The sequence below is a fragment of the Aquila chrysaetos genome, chromosome 19 (assembly GCF_900496995.4).
Source record: "Aquila chrysaetos chrysaetos chromosome 19, bAquChr1.4, whole genome shotgun sequence".
Lineage (NCBI taxonomy): Eukaryota > Metazoa > Chordata > Aves > Accipitriformes > Accipitridae > Aquila > Aquila chrysaetos.
Window position 1 is genome coordinate 12,728,102 of NC_044022.1, and position 10,874 is coordinate 12,738,975.

Sequence of the window (10,874 nt, forward strand, 5' to 3'; positions counted from 1 at the left end):
CATCCTAAGTTTACCTCTTACATGCGGTCAGATGAAATGCTTTCTAGATGCCATTTGACCATATTGATTAGATTTCTGTTGATATAATGCAAGCTTAGACAGTTAACTCACGTGCAGACACCCATGTTGTGAACACTTAGGGAAGATGAATCCCTGCTGGTATTGTGTTAAGATCACCATGATGCAGCAGTATTGGTGATTCCTGTGATGCTCTGTGTAGCATTAGTTTGTTCTACCAATGTGATGAGGATAGGCAGCTGCCTTTCTGGGTTAAAACATAGGTCACATTATTGCAGTGCGGATAAAACCAATTCTAGGATAAGAAAAGAAGTCATGATTGACATCAGCCAACTCTAACCAATGTCAAAGATAAGCATTAGGAAACCACAACCATCAGCTGCTTATACAGCTTCTTTTCCCAGACCTCAAGGCCAGCTATAGACATATTTGTGAAACCGCATGCGAAAAAACGCGTTCGGGCTTCTCTCCCATGGGCAGTAGGAACTGGCTGCTGTGTTGTGTAGGTGGTCAAGTTGCAAAACCCTGAAAGTGCTTCAAGTGACATAGGCCTCCATCATCTGTCGCTCAAATGTCTTCTGAGTAAACACTAACGTAGCTTGAGCTGTTGGCTGAAACTAGAAATGTAGTCTAAATTGGTTGTTTAAGGTTCTCTATGTTCAATAAAGACAGAGAGCACCTATAGAGGCCAATTCATCCTACTCTAAGATAGCTGGTTGAATCACTCTCCAGAGATACATATTTCTCCATTTTCTATAGAAGAATGCTTAACTAATAAATGTATAAAGTTAGGTGCAACTAATCTTCACATAGATGCTCTCATTGTCTCTATCCTTCTACTGTTACACAGTAGACAGCTGTGGGGATCTTATGGCCAACCACAGTGGGAAAAAAGATAACCACTTCTCCAGTTCATATCAAATCTGCTCATAGCGCCACCTTGATTTTTTAGAAAATTAAATTAATATAGGCCAAAACATGTTTTCCAAAAATGTGTTCTACTGCCATTGGAAAATATGCTTGATGCAAAAGCCACTGAACAGGGGTTTGTCTTTTGTGACCTATGCCATGTATCTAGTCAGATGATAGCACCATGGGCATTCCTTCTAGCTTTAAAACCTTTGAGACAAACAAATATATCCATTTAAAAACATAAGACAGATCTCAAAAAAAAAGTCTGTACTTCTGGATAAACACACACATAATTTCCAGCATCAGTTCAGTCGAGCCCTCCATCTCAGAAAATTCATTGTCACAGTTTGTACCTCAGTTACAGAACTGAATGGGATCCAGGCCTTATGGGTCTCTTACCATACCATACAACGATACCAAAAACCAATTAAAGGAAGGATTTGTTGGTTTGGTTTTTTTTTTATGGTAGCTGAGAAATGCCATTAACAAAGAAGTTTAACTAACGAGGCTACATTGTGAAATTTGGGCAGAAAATTCGTCATTAACGTCTCCAGCTGGAGAAAAGTTGGCTGCGAGTGACATCAAAAAAGCCAAAAACACGGAAGCAAGGATTTCCTGAGAAAGCCACAGTCCAACATGATCGTATTTCTTACAAGTGTTTTGTAAAAGTTGAGTACATGCTGTCAGAATTCCTCTGAGATGCTGAACACCTTCAGCTTCCATTGCTGCCAGTGGAAGAGGAAGGTACTTGGCCAGCACAGGGTGAAATCCCGTAATTTGTCACAGCTTGTGTGACTCTTGAAACTTCCTTTATTCTGAATTACTTAAGACAGGAAATAATCATATCCCCTGTGGCTAATGTGGTTAAACTGAAGAAACCTTTTGTGATGAAATGGCAGATAGGTAGGTAGGTAGATAGATAGATAGAAGGTAGATAGATAGATAGATTAGATAAATGCAGGCAGAGGTATAAGATTATTCACCTCCTTTAGGCTGGATTTATAGAGTAAAATCTTTTCTATTTATGTATATTATGTATATCTTGGATTCCACCAGTATAATTTAGAGGAAACACCTTTTCAAAGAGTTGCAGGGAAGAGGTGGGGAATGATTTTGGGTTTTCATCCATTTTCCAAATCACCCAGTCTCACTTTATGGATCAACTTAAAAAGAAAACTTTCTGCTTACAGTAATTTCTCCCAAAGTTTTAATTTTTTTGGATGGGATTCATATCTAGTGCATGACTCCCATTTTCTAGGCTGAGAATTAGGAGTCCCTCCCTGTACATTTGGTGGCCTCATTTCACACAGCTGGGTACAGACAGCTTAAAAGGTTTCATCTGGCATGAAATTGCTCAGGATTGCTAAAATTCAGTGTAAAATAACTAAAATTGAGTGCCAGTTTTGAAATGGTATCCAAGCAGCTTAGGATTATTCAAATACTAACTGACTTCAGATGTCTGTGAAATCGGATGGGTTTAATTATGTTTTATCGTGTCAGTGTTATAGGCTGTGTGGAGGTAAGCAGAGCATGATAAACTCTGAGTCAGTCTACAGCTGACTCTACAAAACACCCCATAACTGTACGAACTGGGATGCGAGAGAGGATACGCACAGAGTAGAAAGCAGACTGCTCTCCTACCAGGACAGAGACGGGAGTAAGAATGAAGGATCTTTCACTTTTGCTCTTAACGTGTGCAGCTCTTTCTAACACTCTTCCCATCCACCCAGAGAAAGACAGCAAAGAAGAAGATGTAAAGCTTGTACAGGTAACTACATTATCCATATCTGAGATCTATTGAGCCTTCTCTTTTTAGATACGATCTGTGTGTTCCAGCTACAGAGCAGTTTGCTGTCTGAGACAATGATGTTACACAGAACTCTGTTGCCCAAACTTTACTAAAGTAGGATAAACCATACGAGCTGGAAATGTCAAGTAAATAAGAGTCAGGGACAATGTTGTCTGCTTCTGTTTAGCTACAATCCTCAGGAAAACATCTATTGTGCTCCAAAATCACAGGCAGATGGTTTTGCCAGCAAAGTACACAAACAATATCAGTCCTAAGGTATTTGTTTAAGAAACAGATCAAAATGTGACATGTGCTTGCTTTATTTTTTCACTAGGACTATTTAAATAAATTCTATGCTGTTGAGCCAGATCCAAATCAACTTGGATGGAAAATAAATGCTGAATCCACTGCTGAAAAACTTCAGAAAATGCAGCAATTTTTTCATTTGAAAATAACTGGAAAACCAGATACTGAGACATTGGAAATTATGAAGAAACCCAGGTGTGGAGTTCCTGATGTGGGTCTTTATGGTGTTACTCTGCCAGGATGGAAGAAAACCAAGCTGACATACAGGTAGTATTTCAATAATTAATTTTTTATTTTAAATTTTGGTTTTGTGGGTATCCACATTTGTTATATTTAAATAGAAGTTCTATAGCAATTGTTTCCAGTAGGGAATACAAAAATGTTTCTCTTTTCCCAGCTGTTAGCTAAGCATATTCCTGAGAGGAATTTCTGAGAGTCAAGCTGGGTATTTTACATTTTCTGAGTCAACCACAGTATTGTGCCTGTCATGTATCACTCCTGATAAATATTCTGTGAGCCAAACAGAAATATGAATTGCGCCCTGTACAAGCCCTGTTATCTTCAAAATTTGCTAAGACCAACATTTCAGTAGTCACAGAAACCTGAGGAGATGACTTTCCTCATGCTCAAGAGATGACCTCCTGGCTAAGGGCCATTTTGAGAAAAACTGATACCGTGTACACAATTATTATTATGAAAAAGACATGTTGGACAGTTATCACATTCCTCAAACTCAGTCAGAGATGAATCTTGGGAGCTATTGGATTACAGGTTAAATTGCTTCTTTTACATCTCTGTTCATCATCTTAACAATATTGGAGAAATTCTTTCCGCAAACACTAAGTATTATTACTTGAATCTTCATAACTGTAGAATTGTGAACCACACACCAGATATGAGCAAAGAGGATGTGGATAAAGCAATCCAGAAGGCATTTAAACTGTGGAGCACTGTTACCCCGCTGATTTTCACTCGTATTCATGAGGGAATAGCAGATATAATGATTGCTTTTGGGACCAAAGGTAATACACTGACTGCATACCAATGGTAAGATTAATGTAAAGATTTTCCAATAGTCATGACATAAACTCAATATTGTTTCAACATCTTATTGTTTAGCTCATGGACGTTGCCCTCGTTATTTTGATGGCCCCCTTGGCATCCTCGCTCATGCCTTTCCACCTGGCAATGGTTTTGGTGGTGATGTGCACTTTGATGAGGATGAAGATTGGACCACAGGCTCAGCTGGTAGGTAAAAAAAAAGGTTTCTGAAGTGTTATGCATATGGGTAAATTTCTTTTTGATTTTATGTAAGTGAAGGAATAGACTGAGATGAAACACAGCATTAACCATAAGAGCAGTTTGAGTGTATTACAGCCATCCTCCAACTGGGATACTTACAATAATGCTGACATAAAATCAGTCTGATCTACTGTAGTTCTTATTTAGCACTGGTAAAGTTACCACCAGGACAGCCCTTTTCACATATGAATGCTACAGACACAGGCCACTCTCACCTGGGGGTTGGCAGGGCCCATGCCCACCAGAGTTTCACAACCCATGGTAAAAGCTTTCTGACATTTTCCCCTCCTGGTCCACATGCTGGCACCAAGTCTGGTACTACCACACACTGCAGAATAAGCACACCATGCCTTGCAGCAGCCCTCAGAGGAGATCCCCACCACCTAAAAAACATTACAGCCACCAGTGATAATAAAGAGTCTTCACTAATAATACCAATATAGGTCCAGCTATAGGCTGTTACAGCTTTACTCTGTATTCAAGCTAGGATGGGCTTATACATGAAAGTGTTCTCCAAGAAATTTCAGCTGCCTGCCAGCAGCTGGGAGTCTGAACATGCTGTTCAAGCCACCCACAGGCTGAGATGCAGTGTGTAGAGCTGACTACAGATGTGTGCCACGGGGCCAGAAGAGAGGGGAATGCCGAGTGCTCAACCACCTGGCTGGGACCCATCTGCTCACCTCAATCCCCTCCCCTCAACCTCCAGGCCGGCTATACAGCACATACTGCCTCTGACAGATCTGTCAGCACATGGGCACATTACTCTTTTGTACTTTAGATCCTTTTCTCATCCAGTTTTTGGGATGGAAAACTGTAGAGGATAACTGTAGCAGGAGAACTGAGGTCAAGCTGTAGAAAAGGCGAGGAGCTAACGAACAGGAAGGTGCTATAAGAACACTGCACGAGGAGGAGAGGTGCTGCTTTATTGTGCTGGGAAAAAAAAAAGAAGGACGAGGGGTAGGCATGTCATACTGATAAGTTGTAATGTTTTCCTCACACTGGGACTGAATGGGTCAACCCCAGTTTTGCTGCTGTTCCTCAACAGCACAGCTCCAGTGGCCAGGCATTGCAGAACTCATTGCAGAGCTTGGAGGACTTGTGAGAAGGGAGGACTGGAAATGTGGGTGGAAAAATTGAGGCTTTGTTTGGTTTTTTGAGAAGTGGATATCTTGGCTTCAGCCAGCCTTTCTTGGGCAATCGATGACCAGTCCTCTGCACTGACACAGACTTGTGATCTTCATTAAGTCTTTTGATATTGCTGGCTCTTGGTCTGCAGGGCAGATGATCATTCTTCCCTAATTCAGAAAAGCGCGTTACTTGGAGAGATGCATGTTGAAGGAAATCCATTTTCATCTATTTACTGTGTTAACATATTTCACTGGGAATAAGCATGCATAAGCATAATATTTTAAAAAGATATTTTATTTGACAAGGCTATAAAGAAAACATATGCTTTAAAGTCCTAATGATAAAAAGCTAAATCATTCTGCTAACATTCTGTTTTTCCTTGTCTATGCATGATCTCACTTTTCTTTCTTAGTTTTGTAGGAGGGGGAGTGACACACAGAGTGACACTTTGGTACCTCGAGTGAGCATGGAGTGCATTGTCTTGTCCTTGCCCTGGAGAGCTGTTAGTTTGACCTGACTCACTATCTAATCTGTTCTAGCTCAGCCAGGAAACCCTGCCAGGACATTCCTCAGAGCTGCACCCACACTCACCCCCAGACAGCTACTCATGCCACACACATGCTTTCAGTAGCTAACAGAAAGAACAGCAGGAAAGAGGGCCAAAAGCCACTCCCTTCTAGTGGGGGAAGAACACCACCTTATCCTATTAAAAAAAATGTTTATGTATATGCATACCCTAGTGAATTTCAATATATTGTATGAAAACTATCACTGAGCAATAGCCCTGTTGTGTTTATATCAGCCATCTGCAGACCCAAATTAGACTGATCTCTTCTCTCCATCCATTTTTTAAGGGTTCAACTTGTTCCTCGTTGCTGCTCATGAGTTTGGCCATGCCCTGGGCCTCTCCCATTCTAATGACCAGAGGGCTTTGATGTTCCCCAATTATGCCTACATCAGCCCCAGCGAATTTCCCCTCTCTCCAGATGATATAAGTGGCATTCAGTCCATTTACGGTGAGTAAAATACATGGCTTAAAAAAAGAAGTAAGCAGGAGAGAAATAATCTCTTTCACAAAGTTTAGCCACAAAAATAATTGTATTCTCATAATATCAAAAATACATTTATATGTGAAAACCTTAATGTTTCTACAAATTTGGTGTATTCTTTCTAAAATGTCTCCCTTAGGATCTCCACCAAGTGCCCCAGATAAAAGGCCAGCCAACCCTACCTCGCCTGAAACCTGTGGCTCCCAGATGTCTTTTGATGCTATAACTACACTCCGACGAGAAGTAATTTTTCTAAAGGGCAGGTAAATATTGATATGACATTTGTCTCTGTGAGGTTTATTTTTTCCTGATTTCTACAAAGACTGAATAGTTTGGTGGTTCACCTGATTATGACTATGCGATATATAATGAGACAAATGGATAGATTTCAGTTCATGGAAATAAAACTTTTAGCAGATACAAGTTATATTACTATTTTTGCAGAGTCTGAAAAGCTCCACTGTCGAGAAAGAGCTTGTAAGTCACAACATTGTTCACATTCTTGTGCATATATAGAAATGTCTGTGGTTTCCTATTTACTACAAAAACTGTTTCATATTTAAATCAGGCACTTATGGCGAGTCTATCCTGATAATTCAGAAGTTGAACATGAATTGATTTCTACCTTCTGGCCAACTCTGCCACCTGGTATTGAAGCTGTGTACGAGAACACGAAAGACCAGATCCTATTTTTCAAAGGTGAAGTATGAGATTTTCTGTAAATTTTTCTTACCTTTAATTTTGCGGGAAGATGGGAGGAAGGAAGGGTAGCTATATGTGCATAAAATTGACTTTTCAAATAAATAAATAAAAAACTTATGCATTTAATCTAGTTTTCCTACAACCTACACTAAGGGAATGCATTTTTTCTTTTACTGTCTGAAAATCATTGGTGAAACTAGGTATTTTGGGGATTTTTTAACAGGCAATAAATTCTGGGTTATCAGCGGATATCAGGTGTTGCTTGGTTATCCAAAGAATATCAACACACTGGGCTTCCCTAAAGGTGTCAAGAAAATTGATGCAGCTGTTTGTGATAAACAGACAGGGAAGACAGTCTTTTTCACAGGTGACAAGTACTGGAGGTAAGAAAAATTGACTAATGTTTTATTATGATTGACTCCAATATAATCTGTATACAATTAAAATTGTCCATGTGATAAAAGAGAAAGTAGACCTTTAGGTAACTATATGTAACTAGGTGACTATAGTAATCCTACTTTTCTTAGAAACATTTCTTTGACTCCTGCAGGGGGAGAAGAATATAGCTTTGACTTTTGAGAGCTTAAGGGTGTTCTGAAATGGGCATTCAAGATATGGACCCGTTTTGATGCATTACACCTTGAAGCTGAAAAAATTCCAGCATGTAGAGAAGTTTTACAAATACAATAGGCAAAATTATTTCTAGAAAATAAAGATCTGAAAGCTAACCTACTTCAGTAGAAGGCTGGCTGGGATGGCTCGTGCAGGATTTCTCTGATTTCTGAAAAGTCCTGGGTTATTTTATCTCTTTTAGAGAGATAGAAATGATAGTTCATTTTTCTTTCTTTGGCTGGTTAGTATTGGATTTGCAACATGCTGCTTCTAAATCCTATTCCCAAGCTGGCGTGAATGAGTCCTGATACCCAAATACCAGGCAAATGGAAGCAAAAAATCAGCTTTGGGAAGCTGATAGATTCCTCCTGTTTGCAAGGACAACTGCTGCAAAAGCCTTCTGCAGGCAACCAGGAGCATGCATGGGTCAAACAGACTTTATGGTGGTTAATTGTGGAGTTCCTCAATGAGACAAACAGTGTCAGCCGGATTTTGAGCTGTATGTCATTTCCTTTTTTGATAGTTTTGGAAAGAGTATTTACAATATCTTGTATTGCTATTTTACTGCCTTGGTCACAAGACAAAAGGATTCAAGAAAACCACAGGATTTCTTACCTAGTAACTCATTCTCTCAGTCTCATGTCCCTGTGAAAAGTATTTCTTGTATCCAAGGAGAAGTAAAACAAAGACTTGTTTGTTTGCTTGTTTTTTTTCCTGAGAGGGTTCCTCAAATCTTGAGGAACCTTTTAGGTCCTCCTTTCAGCCCCCAAATTCAGCCCCATCTCATAAAAATTGTCCTGGCTCAGTTAGGAACAACTTGATTGTACTAGAAATGTCAGCTTCCTTTCCTCCATCTAAGTCTGTCAGCTAGTAGAGTACAATATCATATAAAATCAATGTACAATATCATATAAAAGTCTAAGAGGAGTTTAAAATTCATGCAATAAGTATGTGCAGTCGCTATAGTGGGAATCAACCTGGCCAGTTTCCACGCACTGTCTGTCACACTGCTGTCATTAGAGGAGGTAAATCCCATCCCTGCTGTCAAAACCACAGGTCTTCCTTCAATTTGTCTCACTCCAGATGCTTCTTTGGAGATGTCTGCCTTTAAGTCCTGGTTTCGGCTGGGATAGAGTTAATTATCTTTCCAGTAGCTGGTACGGTGCTATGTTTTGGGTTCAGTATGTGAAGAATGTTGATAACACTGATGTTTTCAGTTGTTGCTAAGTGGTGTTTAGACTAAGTCAAGGATTTTTCAGCTTCTAATGCCCAGCCAGCAAGAAGGCTGGAGGGGCATAGGAAGTTGGGAGGGGACACAGCCAGGACAGCTGACCCAAACTGGCCAATGGAGTATTCCATGCCATGTGACGTCCTGCCCAGTATATAAACTGGGGGAGTTGGCCTGGGGGGGGGGGGAATTGCTGCTCGGGAACTAACTGGGTGTCGGTCGGCGAGTGGTGAGCAATTGCATTGTACATCACTTGGTTTGTATATTCCAATCCTTTTATTACTATTACTGTCATTTTATTATTGTTATTATTATCATTATTAGTTTCTGCCTTTCTGTTCTATTAAACTGTTCTTATCTCAACCCATGAGTTTTACCTTTTTTTTCCCAATACTGCATGGTGCTTAGTTCCTGGCTGGGGTTAAACCACGGCACTTTATCAGCAAACAGGTAGCCACGTCATGGAAAACGCAATGGCCAGATCCTACAGACGTTTGTGCGAGTAGATAACTTTACTCTCTGTAACCCCAGTGAAATTAATCAAACTACAGACGGTGGACACTTTTCAGCAGCTGCTTAATTCTTTGCAAAATTGGTCTCTAAACTCTGTAAAATTACATGTTTCCCTTCATATGATTTAGGTTTGATGAAAACAGCCAGTCCATGGAGAAGGGTTATCCTAGACAGACAGTTGATGACTTTCCAGGAATTAGCCAGAAAGTTGATGCTGTTTTCCAACAGAAAGGTAAATGAAATGAGATTTTAAGTAAAATCAGTTTACTTGTAAATAACATAAGTTCTGGAGTTAAGATGAATGTCATTATTGCTGTATCCTGCAAAAGACAGAACTGAAGAGATGCTCTCCTGTGTGTACGAAGATGATGTTCCCCGCTTTGTCAGAATGAAGCTATTTCTTGTATCCATAACATAATGTGTTACTTTTTTATTTCCAGGATTATTCTACTTCTTCCATGGATCGAAGCAGTGGGAGTTTGACCCTACTGCTAAAAAAGTTATCCGTGAAATGAAGACTAACAGCTGGTTTAAGTGTTAATATCATTAAACTTTCTTACACACAGCAAATGAGAATAAAAATCATTGTAGATTGCTCAGAGGTCGTTCCTATTTACATTGCTATACAGAAGAGGCAACAGGACTAGTTTTCATATATGTCTACTATTTCAATAAATCAGCATGCCAGTTCTAGTTGTATCTCCAAAGGCTAGAACAAAACCGCATTTTTTCTCCTGATTAAGTGCAAAATGTCCAACATAATTTAGTAGTAATACTCCAGATGGGTTTTCAAATATTTTGGCAATAAATGGTTTTAAGTTGATGTCAACTATTTTCTGCTTCATCTGTTGAAGCTGTTCTGTATTTCTGAGGTGTGAAAGACTTCGGGTTAATATATTAATATCCTTCCGACATACAATGTTTGTATTTAGCTTCTTTTCTCTCCAAACATCAAGAGCCAGGCTTTTCATTAATCAGTTGTTTTTTCTGTCCTCTGTCTTGCATCCTCTCCTGCTCTTCTTTGAGTATTACAACCTTGTCCCTTTCACATCATATCAGTATTTTGCCACCAAAATCACTCTCCAGCCCCAGCGCCTAAATACATTATCCAACTCTGATTTGTCTTTATAGCATAACAATAAGCATTTCATCAGTGGCCATTTTTTGTGAATCTGTGAATGACATCCTTCACAAATCAGCCCTGTCCTACGCAAGAAATAGATTCAATTACCATGTCATGAATCACAACCTTTCCTCCACTAACACAAAGCATGTGCTTCAAGTACACATGTATCTGAGATTTACTACATGCTGC

The 10,874-nt window shown here is 39.6% G+C and overlaps 1 protein-coding gene across 1 annotated transcript; it reads left to right on the forward strand.

Moving 5' to 3' along the window:
- The first annotated feature begins 2,547 nt into the window (after nt 1-2,547).
- Nucleotides 2,548-10,389, forward strand: LOC115353344 (matrix metalloproteinase-27-like). Its single transcript, XM_030042621.1, has 10 exons — nt 2,548-2,698; nt 3,054-3,292; nt 3,899-4,047; nt 4,145-4,273; nt 6,310-6,471; nt 6,644-6,767; nt 7,073-7,203; nt 7,430-7,589; nt 9,688-9,791; nt 10,000-10,389. Exons 1-10 carry the CDS (start codon nt 2,594-2,596, stop codon nt 10,098-10,100), a joined length of 1,404 nt encoding a protein of 467 aa, XP_029898481.1. The 5' UTR covers nt 2,548-2,593; the 3' UTR covers nt 10,101-10,389.
- Nucleotides 10,390-10,874: the final 485 nt, after the last annotated feature.

Bases quoted from the DNA above. Each gene is read 5' to 3' on its own strand.
- LOC115353344 (XM_030042621.1), top strand. From the start codon at position 2,594: ATGAAGGATCTTTCACTTTTGCTCTTAACGTGTGCAGCTCTTTCTAAC. The intron at 3,293-3,898 runs GTAGTATTTCAA...TCATAACTGTAG, and splicing joins AAAACCAAGCTGACATACAG to AATTGTGAACCACACACCAG. The intron at 9,792-9,999 runs GTAAATGAAATG...TTTTATTTCCAG, and splicing joins TGCTGTTTTCCAACAGAAAG to GATTATTCTACTTCTTCCAT.